Genomic DNA, 20,869 nt, shown 5'->3' on the forward strand with positions numbered 1-20,869 from the left:
GCAAAGGAGCGCACTGCTTTTTTCCCGGTTTGGCTTTGCTTTGCATTGCTTGCAGCGGGATGGGAGCGCGTTTCCGAAGAGGCAACCTTTGCCCACCACGACCTTGACACAGAGGAGAATTATACCAAAGACAAGGCTGTAGTGCAACTTGGAGACCCCGACAATGTCGATCTTAACGCCGACCGTGGATTCCAGGAGCAATTCGAGGAGGTATCAGATGCAAAACAGTGGGTATCCGTTACCGAAGCTGCCCCAGTCAGTTTAGCGGTTCTGTGCGGTGAGGATGAGTTTAAAGTAACACTGCCAGCTGGTCCAATGAGTGAAGTCAAGATTTTGGGTAAGTTATTTATACGTTTGAAGATCATCAAATGCAATTTGGCTACTTTGCTCACTTTTTGAAATTTCCCTACAGGACCCAACAGTATGCTCTCTGTTCTTGACGCCCCGGAATCCTGTGGATACTCCTTAAATCGAGGACAATATCAGAACGCCTTAACTGTCCGCTTTTCAGGCTGCCTCATTAGTCGTCAGGTAGGTTTTTTGCCTTTCCAATTTTAAATGATACATTTAATGGTGTAAATGTGTCATTGGAATGATTGTCCATTTCTTGCCACTGACTCTGCAGGCTGGGCGGTACACCTTGATGGTGTTGTATGTCAATGAAGCTGGCATAATGGATGTTTCTACAGTGTCCTGTGCGGCTAGCCCCAAATCCTCGTTGTCCTCGACCGTCCACCTGCCCCTCTCTAATGGTCTTCGCAATGCCCATGGTGGGCCTCCTTCAAAGTGTCTTAATCCCACCCTTCGCAATCCCAGCGCTCAAAATACCACCAAATATCCTGGTGAGTCTCATGAAACGTTTATTCTATTTCTTTGGATAAGCATCAATATTTGCTGTTATTGTGGTCTGAGGCAGTCGGTAAAGGAGCATTTTGTGAAATGTTTAACAATGCTTCTAAGAACGTTCTAAAGATGAACTTGGTCTTGATATGCTTTTTGGAGACCTGGTCATTTTGACCATTTCAGAGGTACCATTGAAACTGGTATCTACTCCAGTGCTCAGATGGACTTCTATCCACTGGTCATTGAGTTTACAGCTATTAGTGAACAAACATAAATGCACCGACTTTACTGAGTTACAGTTCATATGGTGATCAGTCAATTGAAATTGATATACTTTAGGTCCTAGTCTATGGATTGCACGTGACTGGGCAGGGGCACAGCCAATGGGAGGGTATAGGCCCACTGGTTGGGCCTGGCTCTCCAGTGACTCTAAGGAAGGTTTTTCCCCACCAGGGCTTTATTACAAATACTCCTTACTTTCATCAGCTATCTGGGTGGCTGGTCTCATACGGTCCCACAGGTAAAGAAGACGGATGTGGAGGTCCTGGGCTGGCATGGTTAAACCTGGTCTGCGGTTGTGATGCTGGTTTGCACACTGCCTAATTCTTTTAAAATGGAGGTGGCTTATGATAGAGTAATGAACATTTCTGCAGTCAGCATGCCAATTGCATGCTCCCTGAACTTGAGACATCTGTGGCATTGTGTTGTGACAGAGCTGCAAATTTTATTGTACCCAGTACAAGGTGCACCTGTGTATTGATCATGCTATTTAATGAATCAAATGTATTTATATAGCCCTTTGTACATCATCTGAAAGTGCTGTACAGAAACCCAGCCTAAAACCCCAAGCAGCAAGCAATGCAGGTGTAGCAGCACAGTGGTTAGGAAAAACTCCCTAGACAGGCCAAAACCTAGAGGAACCAGGCTATGTGGGGTGGCTAGTCCTCTTCTGGCTGTGCCGGGTGGAGATTATAACAGAACATGGCCAAGATGTTCATAAATGACCAGCATGGTCAAATAATAATCACAGGCAGAACAGTTGCAACTGGAGCAGCAGCACGGCAAGGTGGACTGGGGACCGCAAGGAGTCATCATGTCAGGACTACCTGAGGCATGGTCCTAGGACTCAGGTCCTGAGAAAGAGAGCATACTTACATTCACACAGGACACCGGATAGGACAGGAGAAGTACTCCAGATATAGCAAACTGACCCTAGCCCCCGACACACACTACTGCAGCATAAATACTGGAGGCTGAGACCGGAGGGGTCAGGAGACGCTGGTCCCATCCGATGACTCCTCCCCCGGACAGGGCCAAACTGGAAGGATATAACCCTAGCCACTTTGCCAAAGCACAGTTCCCACACCACGAGGGATATCTTCAACCACCAACTTACCATCCTGAGACAAGGCCGAGTATAGGCCACAAAGATCTCTGCCACGGCACAACCCAATAAGCTTCTTGCTGTGCCTCAGGTGGATGAAATATCTTGGCAAAGGATAAATAATGACTAACAGGGATGTAAACACAATTGTGCACAGAAGTAGCTTTCTTCACAAATGGAACAATTGTGTGTGTGCTTTCAGCTCATGAAACATGGGACTGACACTACATGTAACTTTTTTTTCTGAAGTATAATTCATTGGCTACTGATCCTCACTTCCAATGTTTTTTGTATTTCAGGCTGCAGTATTCCCCAGAACCAGCACTTGGCTTGTGGTTTCACTGGAATCTCGTCTTCCAAGTGTTTGGTGATGGGTTGCTGTGTGGATTCGGCAACTTCCGCCTGCTTCTACCCAATGGATGGTAAATACTCTTTCACGGGGCAAGATGATGTTTGGCTTTGAATAGTGAGGACTGATGTGTACCGCTCTCCCTCCCCAGAGTGCACTGCAGACCATCAGTTTATCTTTGCCGTTCACCATAACCTCACTACTTTCCCTGTGACTCCCACCAAACCTGTGGTAGCTGGGAAGTCTAGCTGTGGCCCAGTCATTGTCACTGATAAGTTTGTGGTCTTCAAGTTCTCAGTCACTGAATGTGGAACTCGCTCATATGTAAGTGGACAAGAATATTACGGCTTCTGGAATCCTCCTGGTTCTTGTTGATCCACACAATTACTTTATTGTTTTGATCTTAATTAGGAAATTGGCAATACCGTGATCTACACAGCAGAGGTACAGACGGCCGTTCGAACCCTTAACCTGAAGTATGGCATAATATCCAGAGACAACCCCCCGCAGGTAATTCAGATGTCACATTTTGTTTGTTGCAAAATGTAACATTGCTTATTGGACAGGTTCTTCAGTTTGGTGTTTAATGAACATCTCAATGTCTACACCTTGTAGATTTCTGTCTTTGCTATATGCCTCTGTCCTAGTGTTCCTATATATTGAGCTGATTCACCAGTTAATTAGCTCTCAGTGTATAACTTCAAACATTGCTGTTGCAAATGCCACGAATACTTGGCACTTTCAGAATGTAATTTTAATCTCACTAATTGAGGAATCATTAAATGCACCTGCTGAGATTGACTAGTACCCCCCCCCCCCCTATGTTCATCTCCAGAGTCATGGTTGAGTGCCGCTACCCTAAAACGCTGGGTACCGTGCCGTCAGTGGCGAGTGTGGGCTACATGGTGAAAAGCCCCAGTGTAACATTCCCTTCAAAGGTGACATCCAAGGGACTGTTTGGTGTCGAACTCAGGATTGCTGAAGGTATCTGGCTGACATGTAAACACGCAATGGCCGGAACATAATGTTTACTGTCCCATTGTTGCGGATACTTTACATTGCTGACAAGCCCAATGCTTAAATTGCTCTTTTACCTCCCCCACCAGACAAAACCTATACCAAGTACCTCAAACGGCACCATCAGCCCCTGCGTCTCTTCCTGGGTAAACTTGTGTATCTAGAAGTTCGTCTGACTTCTCCAAATCCAGAGGCGACACTTTTGGTCAACTACTGTCTGGCTTATCCCCGCTCTGCCAAGAATGTTCTGGTGCTCATTCACGAAGGGTAAGCACTGCAATGACTTGGTGTGACTGATTTGCCTAACGTACTGTAGATGACATATTGGTGGGCCACCTTGTTCTTGAACAGCCATTGGCTTTTATTAGAGGCTGAGATGGATGGACTCCAATGTTCTCTTAATTTTGGCAATGAGTCCCTTTATGTACTTACCCAGAGTCAGGTCAATTTGTGGCTCTGTTTGTCTGTATGCAGTTGAAGGAATTTTCTAACCAGCTTTGGCACAATGAAGACTAGGTATCTGCTAGCTTTGGCTAATGACACTACCAATCACTTCCTTCATATTGGCCATAGGGGCAGACAAATGGTATTTAAGTTCATCTCTATCAAAAGTAGATAAAGTGTCTCATTGCCAAAATCCTAAAGGATCCCTTTTGTTTTAACTTTGCCCTTTCCGTAGCCAAAACATGACAGCCATTTTGTGACTCAACTCCTTATACCAAGGATATTCAACTCTTACCCTATGAGTTCCAGAGCCTTCTAGTTTGAGGGCCTTGCGCTGCCAAGAGGAAGTTGTCTTTGAGTTCTCTATCAATTTCTCACTTCTAGGTGTGCCAACCCTCAGGACCCCAATGTCTCCATCCTTAAATTCAGCAACCTGCCCCAGAACCGCCACCAGCGTCGCTTCATGGTCCAAGCATTCCAGTTCATGGATCAACAGACCAACAAGTATCTGGATGAGGAGGTGAGGAAGCAGAATATGGACTGGGATTCACACCTTGATTGTTGAATGAGGCTTTCAAAAGCTCGTTCTATTGTGTGCAACTTTTATATTTTTGAGCTGCACAAAGTCAAACATGTTTAGTTGGTATTGAATCTCACTTCATTCCTCCTCAACAGATCTACTTCATGTGCTCTACTGAAGTGTGTATGCCCACAGAAAAAACTTGTGAAGAGCGCTGTTTTGATGGAATTAGGAGGTGAGGAAGACTGGGGACTTGCATCTTGATTCCCTGGATTGGTTTATTGTCACATGGTGACTGATGTACCAGAAAAGTGAACTGTAGTTGGCCTTCATTTCTTTACATTTTGTCACATTAATTGTTTAGTTAGTATTTAATCTCACTTAATTTCTCCCCACCAGATCTACTACATGTGCTCTAAATAAAATAACTGAGAAGAGTGCTGCTTTAAATAAAAGGTGAGTCTTGCATATCTTTTGTTCCCAGATTTGAAAGTAACTTGCTTAAATAGGAGCACTTCTATCTTTCACACCTATTTTGTTTTTCCAGGTCTGACAATCTACAGGGTGACAAATCTGATGCTTGAACATGCTAAAGAAATGTGGTAATTTGACTAATGCATATTAAATATTTTTTTAAATCTTGCCTATTTAACTGAGTTGTATTTATTGTAATGAGACTTAGGTCTGCTTTTTAACCTATTTTGTGAAATTGTATACTGGTTTGCTCTGCAGCGTACCTGACTTGGGCCACGTAACTAATTACTGTAGCCTCTACACCTTTGTAATTGTCAGCTTTGGTAAAATTGTGCGTATGGCAGGTGTCTTCACAACATCAATTTTTGTGGTGACTTGGCTGTTTGGTGACAGACTCATGTGTGCATTTTGATGCAGCCTAGAGGGATTTGTCTGTTTTCAAGGACATTATACCAAGGCACTGTCAACAATGCTAATCATTCCCGGTCTGGGTTTTCTGTGCTAAGTGACTCTCTAGATACGGTTTCCTAAAAGCGGCTTAAGACTAAATTCACATTAACCATAGGATACTAATACATTTAGCCTTAAGATGTTTTGGGGAAACAAGGACCTGTGCAAGGCAGTGCCTCCCGTCAGCTCATGTTCATTTAACTTCAGTAGCTTTTGACAGCCCTTCCTGGATTGGTGTAGTCATTATACAAAGACCTTAGCAAACAGTTGTTTAGCAACACACCATTTACTCAATGTATAACATTAGCAAATAACCATCTATTGGACATTCAGGGGTGTATTCACTTGGAGGGGCTAAACTTACTGTCGAATTGACAATTCTGGTTCTAACTTTCAGGTTGAGTAAACATTAGTTTTGGGATGCTATTGTCTCAAGGAAGACACCCCTCCCCATTTACCCCTGGTGACATTGCGTCACACCTGCACACAAACAATACTTCATATGGACCAAGAAGCTCACGATGAGTCCCAAACCAGACCCTACTAAATTGCTGTTGTCATGTGTTGCTGACAATTCCGAAGTTGACTTTCAGTTGCGCGGTGATCACTAAACGATGAACTTGGGAATACACTGACTTCAGTGATGCAATTTAACTTGTTTATAGCTTGGAAAACATCTCAAATTGGGAGAATTTGTGTGAAGTCTCAGACACGCATGTGTTGTCATTATGCACACCTTTCAATTATTTTGTATGAATATTGTCAAACTCTAAACATATTGGGATGAGTGTTGGGATAGTGCTTTGCTTGAGCCTGCAGCCTTGCTTGTTAATTGTGTCTAATTAGCCCCCTACATAAGTAATAACTTACACTCCCTCAGCATTGGGACATTTGTGCATATGGCAGAGGTGCTTGTGAACCTGCAAATGGGGTGATTTAGGTTACCTCGGTCACAAACCCTGCCCGTTTCTTCAAGCAACTTGATTTAACCACACTGCTAGCCTTAAATGAAGACTAAAGCACATTTTTATGAAATAGCCCATTTTGCCTGTGGAAATTGATTTTGTGTTTCAGCTTCGCATTTCCAAATCGTATCGACAGCTAAAGATGCCAGGGTGGCGTTTTTGAATTTTAATCAGTTTACAATCTAGTCTTTCCTCTCGTAACTATAACCCCTTAACTACCAACATATTTTAAATGTATACTACCATTCAGAAGTTTGGTCACTTAATTGTCCACGTTTTTAAAGCAACGCACTTGTCCGTTGAAATACAATGTAGACGTTGTAAATGACTGTTGCTGGAAACGGCTTTTTTAAATTTATAGAAGAATATCTAGAGGCACGTTAGCGTTTTTATGCTAAACTTGGATCAGCTGCTTGATCATTAAACCCTTTCAGTTGTGCTAACAATTGCAAACTGTTCTGATTTAAAGATGCACTATAATTGCCTTTAGACTAGTTGAGCGTCAGCATTTGTGGGTTTGATTGAGCCTGTAATGTCGACCTTTCTTCTGAAACTCGTCAGTCTTCGTGTTCTGAGAAATGAAGGCTACTGCCTTAAAACAAGAGACTGTGTTTGTATGGGGCTTCAAACTCAATGTTTTAAATTTGCAAACTATGTGACATGTATTAATGCCAAAAACCGAAGCCTCGCATATCCTCAACTGGCAGCTTCATTAAATAGTACCTGCAAAACACCGGTCTGAACGTCGGTGGAGAGGTGACTGCGGGATGCTGGCCTTTTAGTCAGAGATGGCTCTCTTTGCAACTATCTAACTGGCCAATAAAGATTAAGATGGGCAAAAGAACACACACCGCACAAAATAACTCTGCCTTGAAGGCCAGCACCCCGGAGTCGCCTCACTGTTGGCGTTCAGACTTTTGCAGGTAATATTGAATGAAGCTGCCAGTTGACTTGAGGTGTCTCTCTCAAACTAGACACACTAATGTACTTGTTGACCGGGGCCTCCCACTCTTTCTATTCTGGTTAGACAGTTTGCTGTTCTATGAAGGGAGTAGTACACAGCGTTGTAGGAGCTCTTCAGTTTCTTGGCAATTTCTCAGAACAAGAATAGACTGACGAGTTTCAGAAAAGCTCTTTGTCTCTGGACATTTTGAGGCTGTAATCGAACCCACAAATGCTGATGCTCCAGATCCTCAAAGAAGGCCAGTTTTATTGTTAAAAGAAGCATGTTTGTTTAATGCATGTCTACTAGGGTTGTTAGCCCACCTGTCTATTTGGCTGGGTTTTTTCTCCCTCTTCTCTCCCAAAAGCAACACTGGCCTAATAAGAGATGGTTACCTGTAAAGTAGTGAGTGACCATTTTAGAAAATCATCGGACAGTCTTTGGTTGCATGCTATTTTATGGCAATCATATTGCTGCAAAGCCTATAACTGATGCTTCGTGGTCTTACGCTGCCATCTATTGGAAATATTTAGCAAATAAGTTAATTCACATAAAGACAGTGAAGCAGCTGAGGAACTGATTTTCTTATTAATTCCTGAGATCAGTCTCAAACCTGCCCCACCTATCCCAGCCAATTGCTGGACTTTCACATAGGTTACTTGGTCACACCCAGTTTAAACCACATTTAAAAAATGTAAATGAAGCTTGTTTATCAGGTGTTCTGCCTTGCAATAATACATATAAAATAACTAAACATGGTAACCTATGCAATTATTTTTGATTAACCCCCCCCCCCATCATCAAAATGCTGTTGTAGTAAATACCATTATAGTAACATTACAACAGGTGTTCTAGGCTACCCTACCCACGAATTAGCGTTTGACCCACATCAAATTAACCAGCAGCTATTTACAAACATCAAATTGTCCAAAAAACAAACATCTCCTGGCAGTTTAAATCGGCAACATCTTGCAAAAGTACAGGGACATGCGTCTTGTTTAGGTTTACACCTTTTCTGAAAGTAAATATGGTTAACCTTGACCAGAAAATGTTAATGGCCATGAACCAGCCATCATTAGCACTATTGGTCATAATGTGTACCTAGGTGAATAGTGAGCGTGCTCACCAACTAGCTGTTACTTTGTTAATACGTTACTTGAGTTAAGCAAAAGAGTCTAACGAGGGCATATCTTATTACCAACAATAGCGAAGCGGGCATTGACAGAACAGTGGGCTGGGAATAGAACGTTGCTCAGAAGGCGAGTTGGTGCTCAGATGAACCAATAGGAGCTGGCAGGGTGAAAATGCACTAAAATAAGGGCTGTTTTTTCACAACTCAAATTACGGCAAACATGAAACTGGGCTCCGCGGCAGATGCAATGAACTTGTTTGTTTCAGGAAAAAAGCATTAAATGTCATGTGTCCAGTTTACTCCTGATGCTGGCTGGAGCTGAGCTTCTAACGTTTGTTAAATTCATCTCCTTGTTTTGAATCCTCTTCGCTATATTCCGGTTGACACGTATGGTTGAATGTCACCATGTTGATAATAGCTGCTCCATCGAATTTGTGTTGATGAGAGAAACCACTTGAAACCATTGTCTGGCCAGTTCTTTCAGGTTTGCCCAAAGAATTGTTCTTCCATGAGGTTTAACAGTGGTTGGCATCCAATATGTTGCAATACAGCCTCCTTCTAGACTGGAGAACAACAACTCCCTTATACTATGATTGAAAGAATAAATAAACAAATACACTACACTCACAAACTAAAAATAACACTACCCTACTCCACTATTTATTCCTACTTCATGCCAACAACCTGAAAGGATGGGACATCACCACTTAACACACCCTGTAACTCTTCTCCCACACCCAAATGTAGCTGCCACCACAACCTCAATTTTCTGCCACTTTTGTTCCATCTCAGATTCAGAAGGACTTGATCAAATCCTAGCCTGACATGCCTAGGCTAGTGCTTTCACTTCTCCAACCCTTCTAGGTCACAAGAGTAGCAAGAACTGACATGGTAGCTCAACCTAGTCTCAGAGCATTTGATGTTATTCTGTACATAAATCCAAGACTTCATATAGTATGATATGTTACGTTTTGTATGGTATGTATTAATTTGTGGATGTCCATCACCCATTTCGTATATATGTTACAAATTTGCTAAATGTATGTTTTACGAGTTTGCTAAACGTTTGATCTTTAATGAATTCTAGGCAGCTGGCTAATGTTAGTTAGGGTAAAGTTTTGGAGTTAGGTTAAAGGGTTGAGGTAAGGGGAAGGGTTAGCTGACAGGCCAAGTAGTTGCCAGGTTTCTAATTAGATAAAATGCTAAAGTTGTCTGTGATGAGATTTGAACTTGCAACCTTTGGGTTAATAGACGTTTTGCGTTATACATCCTCCCGACCAACCACCCTACTTTAGTTTTTGCCTTAACTATACCAAACGTAAGATATTAATTTGGGTGTCCCGGATATACGTTTTCTATGCTTCATCTGGTCTATTAGACCAGGCTGGGTAGCAAAAACACCAGCACATAAAATAGGACACCAGGGTATTTGGATTAGATTGAGTGCCTAAGACTTCACTTTCTTGCCACAATAACAGTCATGTGCTTGTGGGTTTTCCTATTAATACACTTGAAGAACAAGTATAGAGCAGGGACCTCACAATATATTATAACTATACTTAGGTGTCAATACGATATGTATTGTGATTCTCACGGTTCTATATGTATTGCTATTCGATACTGTGATTTATATTGGTATTTGACGTTCCAAGCATATTGCTCACCACATTATGTCTGTTGCAGAGGGACGAGCGAGCCATGAGAACTAGTTCTGATCTACTAACAACCATCATTGCACAGGCAAATTTTCTTCTACAAACCCTGCTGAAACATATACCATCATTTCCTCTACTGCTCCAGAAGTAAGAACAACCAAAGTTAGGGCTTCCACCTCCACAAACTCTCACAACATATGTTCCTACAACATTGACAACAAGGCCAACATCTGGAAGTATAACAGCAGGGGACAACAAATACTCCTTCAACAAGATCAATATTTCAGAGTACAATTGGCAGTTCCACAGCCACACACAATACAGCTACTATCAGCACCACAACTGAAGTGTTGACATTGACATCAAATACTCCTCAAATCTTCACAAAACATGTCTCAACAACTTCATCCAATGCAAAGTTTACACTGGCAACTATAAGGCAAATTGAGAAATCTAATACTCTCTTACACTCCAACAACCTTCTCTCAAACAACTACAACAAACACCTGAGAGTTTATCTAAAACTTACAACAGCAAATGTCCATACCACCCCAACCTCTACAGCTTCAGCAAATCCAAAATTTACAGTTTCCACAACAGCTACACCGAGAGGGACAATTCCTTCCACAAATCTGAAAATGTCCAACACATTTTCCTACAAAAGTGACAACTAGGTCAACATCTGGAAGTACAACAGCAGAAGTAACTCAGCTCACAACAAATACTGCCTCAACTACAGTGAGCACCATAATTCATTGGACAGTGACCATGTTTTTTTGTTATTTTGGTTCTGTACTCTAGCACTTTGAGTTTGAAAGGATACAATGACAATGAGGGTGAAGTGCAGACTGTCAGATTTAATTTGAGGGTATTTTCATACATGTCGGATGAACCGTTTAGAAATTATAGAAGATTTTGTACATGGTCTCTCCCCCTCCATTTTCGGGAATCAAAAAACATTGGACAGTGACTGCTTGAAGTCTGCGATGAATCGACATCACCAGATGCTGGGTATCTTCCCTGGTGATGCTCTGCCAGGCCTGTACTGCAGCCATCTACAGTTCCTGCTTGTAGAACCCTTTGTTGCTCTAGCAGTATGTTTAGGGTTATTGTCTTGTTGCATGCTGAAGTGCTGTTCAATGAGTTTGGAGGCATTTGGTTTTATCTGAGCAGATAAAATATTTCTGTAGTGAGCCTGTTCCACTGGCAGCCATAAAGGCCCAAGTCATAACACCCCCTCCATCATGTTTCACGGATGAGGTGGTATGCTTTGGATCGTGGGTGGTATGCTTTGGATCGTGGGTGGTATGCTTTGGATCGTGGGTGGTATGCTTTGGATCGTGGGCATGTCTTTTTTTTCCCACACTTTCCTCTTTCTGGTACATGTTAATCTTTGTCTCATCTGTCCACAATACTTTTTTCCATAGTTCTTGGGGCTCTTTTAGGTGCTTTGTAGGTGCTTTTTAACAAACTGTAATCTCACCTTTCTGTTCTTCAGGCTTATCAGTGGTTTGTATCTTGTAGTCTACCCTCTGTGGTCCTGCTGGTGTAGTCTTCTACGTATGGTAGACTTTGACACATTTACACCTGCATCCAGCAGAGTGTTTTTGATCTGTTGGGGTGTTGTCAGCGGGGTTTTCTTCACCATAGAGAGTACTCTCCGGTCATCCACTACAGTGGTCTTCCTCAGTCTACTGGGTTCTTTGACATAATTGAGTTCACCGGTTGTTTTTTTTCTTTTTAATGATGAACCAAACTGTTGACTTGGGCATGCCCAGGGTTTTTGCAATGTTCCTGATTGATTGAGTTTCATTTCTGAGCCTTATGACGGACAGTTTATTTGCATCGACACCTGAAGACCTGCTGTCTTCCTCATGTTGTCACACCCCAACAACAACCTCTAAAGGCAATAGCAAAGTCTAGAATCAATACTGTTCATCAACAGCTCTCCTGCATTCACTAACGACACAAATGAATACACCTGCCTAACGACACACATCTGTGAAGCCAATTCAACAAATACTTGTAGTAGCTTAAAATGCGGGGACCATGAACAAAAGGTGCTGTCATTTCTTAACGGTTCCTCTGATATGTATAAAAATACTCTAAAATTAAAGCTGACAGTCTGCACTTCACCATCATTGTTATTGTATCCTTTCAAACTCAAAGTGCTAGAGTACAGAACCGAAATAACAATAAAAATGGTCACTCTTCAATGAATTATGGTGCTCACTGTATATCAACCTTTGAAAGATCAACAACCACATCAAATGCAACTACTTTCAGTACAGGAACTGAAGGGCCGACAACACCAAATGCTGCTTTAGTTCTCATAACTGGTTCAACAACTTCCTCCAGTGTATATAAAGTACTCTGACATCTACATTTTCTTATGTGACAACAGCAGCTCCAACAAAAACAATGTTTCCTATCACCACAACAAATATTACAACTGTTACAACAATAACAAAGTTTGTAACAGTTATCACACCATCACTGAACATGACAACCACAAGAACACATTCACTATCAAGTACTGGAGGTGTAACCTTCCGGACTGAAATTCCAACCTCAACTAAATCAGCTACGATGCCTACAACCATTACAAAATCTCCAACAACACTTTATGACAAAACCACTAACTGCAGAATCGCCTGTAACCACACTAGAGTCTGCAAGACCAGTCACTAGGTAAACAAGATGAAAACAATTATAAGCATGAATTCATATTAATAGGGTAGAGATGGTGAGCTGGTGAAGATGGATGATTTTCCTTGCTGTTCTGGTAGTTAGGTTCTGGTGTTGGAAGGTTGTCATAAAATCATTGCAAATATATATATATTTTTTAACAATCTCAAATTGACGTCCTCCATTTTTTCGAAGATTTGGGACAGTGGTGGTTTACATTACACTGATGTTCCATCTCAAAACCCATGTCCCCACAGAGGATGTTGTCCTTAACACAATCAAGAGGCAACTCGTCACTCAATTAAGGACCCTAGGGATCATCAAAATGTATATACAGTGCATTCGGGAAATTATTCAGACTTCTTCCCTTTTTCCACATTTTGCTACATTACAGCCTTATTCTAAAATTGATCAAATAAAATTGTTCCTCATCAATCTACATACAATAGCCCATAATGACAAATCAAAAACCGCCAAAATTGAGAATGACACATTTATTTCCACAAAGTTTGCTGCTTCAGTGTCTTTAGATTTTTTGACAGTGTAACGGTTTTCTTGCGGTGAAGGAGAGGCGGACCATAATGCAGCGTGGTTTCTATTCATGTTTAATTTATAAAGACACATGAACAAACTAACAAAACAAGAAATGTGAAAAACCAAAACAGCCCTATCTGGTGCAAACACAGAGACAGGAACAATCACCCACAAACCCCAACACCAAACAGGCTACCTAAATATGGTTCCCAATCAGAGACAATGACTAACACCTGCCTCTGATTGAGAACCCGCCCCCCCGCAAAACCTGAACCTATTGAGGAGGGTCTGTGTGGGCATCTGTCCACGGTGGCGGCTCTGGTGCTGGACGTGGCCCCCACTTCACCATAGTCTTAGTCCACCACCTTGTCCGCTTCCGTGGCCTCCTAACCACGGCGACCCTACTAAATGACCCCACTGGACAGAGGGGCGGCAGCTCGGGACAGAGGGGCGGCAGCTCGGGACATAGGGGCGGCAGCTCGGGACAGAGGGGCGGAAGCTCTGGCAGCTCGGTACAGAGAAGGGTGGGGGCCCTGGCAGCTCGGGACAGAGGGGCGGGGCATCCAGGCTGAGGGGCTCTGGCGGCTCCGGGCTGAGGGTCTCTGGCGCCTCTGCGCTGGCAGAAGACTCCGGCAGCGCTGGACAGGCGGGAGGCTCCGGCAGCGTTGGACAGGCGGGAGGCTCCGGCAGCTGGACAGGCGGGAGGCTCCGGCAGCGCTGGACAGGCGGGAGGCTCCGGCAGCGCTGGACAGGAGGGAGGCTCCGGCAGCGCTGGACAGGAGGGAGGCTCCGGCAGCGCTGGACAGGAGGGAGGCTCCGGCAGCGCTGGACAGGAGGGAGGCTCCGGCAGCGCTGGACAGGCGGGAGACTCCGGCTGCGCTGAGAGAGGAGGAAGGCTCCGGCAGCACTGGACAGGCGGGGGCACTGTAGGCCTGATGCGTGGTGCTGGCACTGGTGGTACTGGGCCGAGGACATGAACAGGAAGCCTGGTGCGGGGAGCTGTCACCGGAGGGCTGGTGCGTGGAGGTGGTACTGGATAGACCTGACCGTGCAGGCGCACTGGAGCTCTTGAGCACTGAGCCTGCCCAACCTTACCCGGTTGAATGCTCCCGGTCGCCCTGCCAGTGCGGCGAGGTGGAATAGCCCGCACTGGGCTATGCAGGCAAACCGGGGACACCGTGCGCAAGGCTGGTGCCATGTAAGCTGGCCCAAGGAGACGCACTGGAGACCAGATGCGTAGAGCCGGCTTCATGGCACTTGGCTCGATGCTCACTCTAGCCCGGCCGATACGTGGAGCTGGTATGTACCGCACCGGGCTATGCACCCGCACTGGGGACACCGTGCGCTCCACCGCATAACATGGTGCCTGCCCGGTCTCTCTCGCCCCCCAGTAAGCACAGGAAGTTGGCGCAGGTCTCCTACCTGGCTTCACCTGCATTGTTTGCTGTTTGGGGTTTTAGGCTGGGTTTCTGTACAGCACTTTGAGATATCAGCTGATGTACGAAGGGCTATATAAATAAATTTGATTTGATTTGATTTGATTCACCACACTTCCTGTGTGCCTCCCCAATACATTTTTGGGGCTGACTCTCGGGCTTCCTACTGCGCCGCCGTGCTTGTCTCTCCAACTCCATTCTCCAATACCCCTCTTCGCACTGCTCCAGCGAATCCCAGGCGGGCTCCGGCCCTCTTCCTGGGTCGACCGCCCACCTGTCTATTTCCTCCCAAGTCGTATAATCCAGGCTTTGTTGCTCCTGCTGCCGCTGCCTGTTACCACGCCGCTTGGTCCTGTTGTGGTGGGTGATTCTGTAACGGGTTTCTTGAGACTCATGAGAAGCCGGAGCAGAAACCTGTCCCTATCCGTCCCTCTCGCTCGCCCTACACCTCTCTCTAACCTGGCCCACGTCAATACAAAATCCCCCCTTACCAAACCTAACAACACCCGTGCCCTAGCCCATACTACTCCGGCAAAGGCACAGTCCCAAAAGACATGGCACACAGTCTCCTCCCTGCCACAAGAGGATCTTGGACAGGTGGGAGATTGCACCAAACTATACCGGTACATGATGGAACGTACCGGCAAGCACTTATGGAGGCTCAACCAATTCAGGTCCTTGAGCCTGTTGTCCAGACCCCGCGCCTGCACTCCCTCCCAGACCACTTCCGAGATGCCCACTACAGGCGGCGGACTCCCTTCCTTTCTGACCTCCTCGTACAGGTGCCTGTGATCTAAACCTACTCGGGCAACTTCAACCTCAGGGTGCGCACGCAGCCACTTGGCCGCATGACCAAAGTGCCACGGCAGCTGTTCCGCCCGAGGACCCGTGTTAGACCACACCATTACGCTTCTCGCCTGATACGAGAAGAACACCCGCAGGAGGTAACCGGACGGGTGTATCACTGGATGAGCAAGCTCCGTTAACAAGAAAGAAACAAAAATTGTGTCCAGCTTGAGGGGGAAAAGTGGTACCCCCCCTACCTCCCTCCACGATGGGACAGATCATGCATGCCCTGGCGACCCAATCGCACCTGCCACTCCACATGAACTGAAACACAAGCCTCACTAGAGGCCTCCTCAGACAAGCCGGCAATGGGTAGATGTACGCCAAATACAAAAGAGACGGCAACACATCCAACTTTAGGACCAGGACTTTGCCCATAAAAGACAAATACCTAGCCTTCCACATTGCTAGCTTCCTCTGTACCACTGCGATACGCATGTTCCAGTTTAGCGTCGCTGAGCCGGAGGTCTCAAAATGGACCCCGAGAATCCTCAGGGAGAGATAACCCCCCCCCAGGCACATCCGTTCTACCGCGCCACCTTCCGAAAAACTTGACGGAAGACTTTGCATGGTTCAGAACTGCTCCCGACGCTCGGGTGAAATCCCCAAAGATGGCAAGGGACCTTGTCAGGCACGAGTCCTTGCACAGCAGCAAGGAAGTGTCGTCGGTGTACTGCGTCATCTTAACATGCAGCCCACCACTTCCAGGGATCAACAAGCCTTCCACCCCTGTGTCTGCCCTAATGGCAGCCCCCAGAGGCTCCATGTACAGAACGAAGAGGAGAGCCGAGAGTGGGCACCCCTGCCTGACCCCAGACGAGAGGTCAAAAAGTGACTATTTACACTAACTCGGCACCCCGCTCCGACATATAATGTACGAATCCATCCTATGAACTTCTCCCCAAATCCTAATCGACCTAACACTCTGAATAAAAATGATCTATTAACGCGATCAAAGACTTTCGCCTGATCTAGCGCTGCTACCATTAAAGGCAGTCCTCTATCTTCAACCCAAGCGATTGAGTCCCTGATTAACTGTAGGTTCCATCTAATAGAGCGGCCCTCTACCCCGCACGTCTGATCCTCATGGACGACGTAGGGGAGGGCTGTGCGCAACCGATCTGCTAAAACCTTTGCAAGTCGCTTGTAATCTACACACAGCATGGTCAACGGCCGCCAGTTGCCAAGGTCTGTTACTTCCCCCTTCTTAAATAAAAGTGACAGCACACCAACAACCATTGATCCCCCCCGGGACCCCCGTCTCAAGGATGGCCTTCAAGACTTCGAGGACCACTGGTCCAAGTATACCCCAAAACTTGAGATAAAACTCAGCCGGCAGCCCATCCATCTCAGGCACCTTCCCTTTTCCCATCCTCCTAAGAGCGCTCTCAAACTCTTCTAGTGAAATTTGGGCCTCCATCACTTCTCTAATGTCCTCCGGCAACCACTTGGACAAGTGTTCTAAAAACACATTTCCCTGCTCTACTGTCATCTGGCTGATAGTAGCTGCTCATTTGACAGGACTGATAGTAGCCTCATCTTGTCTTCTGTGGGCAAGCTTCTTCTTTTCTTGATGATCCGATAAATGGTTGATTTAGGTGCAATCTTTCTGGCAGCAACATCCTTGCCCGTGAAGCCCTTTTTGTGCAAAGCAATGATGACGGCACGTGTTTCCTTGCAGGTAACCATGATTAACAGAGGAAGAACATTGATTCCAAGCACCGCCCTCCTTTTGAAGCTTCCGGTCTGTTATTCGAACTCAATAAGCATGACAGAGTGATCTCCAGCCTTGTCCTCGTCAACACTCACACCTGTGTTAACGAGAGAATCGCTGGCATGATGTCAGCTGGTCCTTTGGCGGCAGGGCTGAAATGCATTGGAAATGTTTTTGGGGGACTCAGTTAATTTGCATGGCAAAGAGGGACTTTGCAATTAATTGCAATTCATCTGATCACTCTTCATAACATTCTGGAGTATATGCAAACTGCCATCATACAAACTGCGGCAACAGATTTTGTGAAAATGTATGTTTGTGTCATTCTCAACTTTTGGTCACGACTGTATAAAATAAAAATCACATTTGCATAAGTATTCAGACCCTTTGCTTTGAGACTCAATTGAGTTCAGGTGCATCCTGTTTCCATTGATCATCCTTGAAATGTTTCTACAACTTGATTGGAGACAACCTGTGGGAAATGCAATTGATTGGACAAGATTTGGAAAGGCACACATACCTGTCTATATAAGGTTCCACAGTTTACAATGCAAAAACTAAACCATGAGGTCGAAGGAATTCTCCTTAGCGCTCTTAGACAGGATTGTGTCGAGGGACAGATCTGGGGAAGGGTACTATAACATCTATGCAGCATTGAAGGTCCCCAAGAACACAGTGGCTCTATCATTCTTAAATTGAAGAAGTTTGGAACCACCAAAAATCTCTTCCTAGAGCTGGCCGCTCAGCCAAACAGCAATCGGGGGTGAAGGGCCTTGGTCAGGGAGGTGACCAAGAACCCGATGGTCACTCTGACAGAGCTCTAGAGTTCCTCTGTGGAGATGGTAGAACCTTCCAGAAGGACAAGCATCTCTACAGCATTCCACCAATCAGGCCTTTATGTTAGCGAGGCCAGACAGAAGCCACACCGCAGTAAAAGGCACATGACAGCACGCTTGGAGTTTGCCAAAAGGCACCAAAAGACTTTCAGACCATGAGAAACAAGATTCTCTGGCAACATCGTTACAGTGAAGCATGGTGGTGGCAGCATCATTCTGTGGGGATATTCATCAGCAGTAGAGACCGGGAGACTAGTCAGGATTGAGGCAAAGATGAACGGAGCAAAGTGCAGATAGATCCTTGATGAAAACCTGCTTCAGAGCTCTCAGGACCTCAGACTGGGGTCAAGGTTCACAACGACCATAAGCACACAGCTAATACAACTCAGGAGTGGATTTGTGACATGTCTGAATGTCCTTGAGTGGCCCAGCCAGAGACCGGACTTGAACCTGATTGAACATCTCTGGAGAGACCTGAAAATTTGTGCAGCAACGCTTCCCATCCAACCTGACAGCGCTTGAGAGGATCTGCAGAGAAGAATAGGAGAAACTCCCCAATACAGGTGTGCCAAGCTTTTAGCGTCATATCTAAGAAAACGTGACTGTAATTGCTGCCAAAGGTGCTTTGTGAAAGTACTTTGTAAATGGTCTGAATACTTGTGTAAATGTTTCTAAAATTCTGTTTTTGCTTTGTCATTGTGGGGTAATTTGTGTAGAGTGATGATAAAAACTGTAACCTAACAGAATGTTGAAAAAGTCAAGGGGTCTGAATACTTTCCGAAGGCAGTGTACATTATATGTGGTGAAAACCAAACACTGCATTCTACAGTAAGAACCTCATACCAACAGTCAAGCATGGTGGTGGTATGGTGGTGGTGTGATTGTTTAGGGATGCTTTGCTGCCTTAGGACCGAGACGACTAGCCTTAATAGAAGGAACCATGAATTCTGCTCTGTATCATTCTGCTGGAGAATGTCAGGCCATCTGTCTGTGAGCTGAAACTGAAGCGCAGCTGGGTCATGCAAGGAAGGCCATTCTCCGAAACACACAATCAAATCTAAATGAAAATGGCTAAAAAGCAACAAATTTGAATATTGGAATGGCCGAGTACAAGTTCAGACCTTTTCCCAATTGAAATATTGTGCCAGTTCTTGAAATGAGCAGTTCATTCTTGAAAACCTTCAAATGTCACTGAGCTGCAGCGGCAAAATTCCTCTAAAGCGACATGAGAGACTGATCAACAACTACAGGAAGCGTTTTGTTGGAGTCAAGGAGGGGCACAACCAGTTATTGAGTGTAAGGGGTCAATTACATTTTTACACAGGGGCGTTGGGTGTTGCATAACTTTATTTATGAAATAAATGAATTAAGTATGTAATTGTTGTGTTATTTTTTCCATCGGGTTCCCTTGATCTAATATTAGGTTTTGGTTGAAGATCTGATAACATTCAATATCAAAAATATGCATGGCACTGTACAGACAATCCTGGACAGTGAAAGCTTTGGGATGGCGCTATCCCTTGCATTCACCTGTCTAATCACGTTAGGATCATTGTGTATTATTACTATTCAGAGGGAGGTAAGAAAGGTATGCCGCTCTAAAGCACTCAAACCTAATATTCGAACTGGGCTGCCTGTGTAAACGCAAACATAGTGGCAGGTAATAGATTATTTACTCCAGATGTCACCGTTGATTTTGTGAGAACGTATATTCTGATGGAGAGTAACGTTGTTCCAATTGGTAGAAAGGTGCAGCCAATTGCAAATACTTCCTATATATACCTAGGAGAGACATCAGCTGTCATACCGTTTCAGCATTCGGCGAGGCATTGTATGAAACCATGACTTGGCAAAGGAGCGCACTGCTTTTTTCCCGGTTTGGCTTTGCTTTGCATTGCTTGCAGCGGGATGGGAGCGCGTTTCCGAAGAGGCAACCTTTGCCCACCACGACCTTGACACAGAGGAGAATTATACCAAAGACAAGGCTGTAGTGCAACTTGGAGACCCCGACAATGTCGATCTTAACGCCGACCGTGGATTCCAGGAGCAATTCGAGGAGGTATCAGATGCAAAACAGTGGGTATCCGTTACCGAAGCTGCCCCAGTCAGTTTAGCGGTTCTGTGCGGTGAGGATGAGTTTAAAGTAACACTGCCAGCTGGTCCAATGAGTGAAGTCAAGATTTTGGGTAAGTTATTTATACGTTTGAAGATCATCAAATGCAATTTGGCTACTTTGCTCACTTTTTAAATTTCCCTACAGGACCCAACAGTATGCTCTCTGTTCTTGACGCCCCGGAATCCTGTGGATACTCCTTAAATCGAGGACAATATCAGAACGCCTTAACTGTCCGCTTTTCAGGCTGCCTCATTAGTCGTCAGGTAGGTTTTTGCCTTTCCAATTTTAAATGATACATTTAATGGTGTAAATGTGTCATTGGAATGATTGTCCATTTCTTGCCACACTGACTCTGCAGGCTGGGCGGTACACCTTGATGGTGTTGTATGTCAATGAAGCTGGCATAATGGATGTTTCTACAGTGTCCTGTGCGGCTAGCCCCAAATCCTCGTTGTCCTCGACCGTCCACCTGCCCCTCTCTAATGGTCTTCGCAATGCCCATGGTGGGCCTCCTTCAAAGTGT

General features: G+C 45.0%; 2 protein-coding genes across 2 annotated transcripts; both read left to right on the forward strand.

Annotated features, from left to right (window-relative positions):
• On the forward strand, nucleotides 1-5,192 carry LOC124026983 (zona pellucida sperm-binding protein 4-like). The gene is made up of 12 exons (XM_046339568.1): nucleotides 1-337; nucleotides 413-531; nucleotides 626-842; nucleotides 2,527-2,649; nucleotides 2,728-2,900; nucleotides 2,988-3,097; nucleotides 3,412-3,560; nucleotides 3,683-3,860; nucleotides 4,422-4,557; nucleotides 4,713-4,792; nucleotides 4,957-5,013; nucleotides 5,105-5,192. Exons 1-12 carry the CDS (start codon nucleotides 316-318, stop codon nucleotides 5,139-5,141), a joined length of 1,401 nt encoding a protein of 466 aa, XP_046195524.1. The 5' UTR covers nucleotides 1-315; the 3' UTR covers nucleotides 5,142-5,192.
• Nucleotides 5,193-20,070: 14,878 nt separating this feature from the next.
• LOC124026984 lies at nucleotides 20,071-20,869 on the forward strand (the record flags this gene model as incomplete). Its single annotated transcript, XM_046339569.1, has 3 exons — nucleotides 20,071-20,416; nucleotides 20,491-20,609; nucleotides 20,705-20,869. Coding segments are annotated over 3 exons (630 nt in total), but the record flags the coding sequence as incomplete, so codon positions are not given.

The sequence above is a fragment of the Oncorhynchus gorbuscha genome, unplaced genomic scaffold (assembly GCF_021184085.1).
Source record: "Oncorhynchus gorbuscha isolate QuinsamMale2020 ecotype Even-year unplaced genomic scaffold, OgorEven_v1.0 Un_scaffold_2872, whole genome shotgun sequence".
Lineage (NCBI taxonomy): Eukaryota > Metazoa > Chordata > Actinopteri > Salmoniformes > Salmonidae > Oncorhynchus > Oncorhynchus gorbuscha.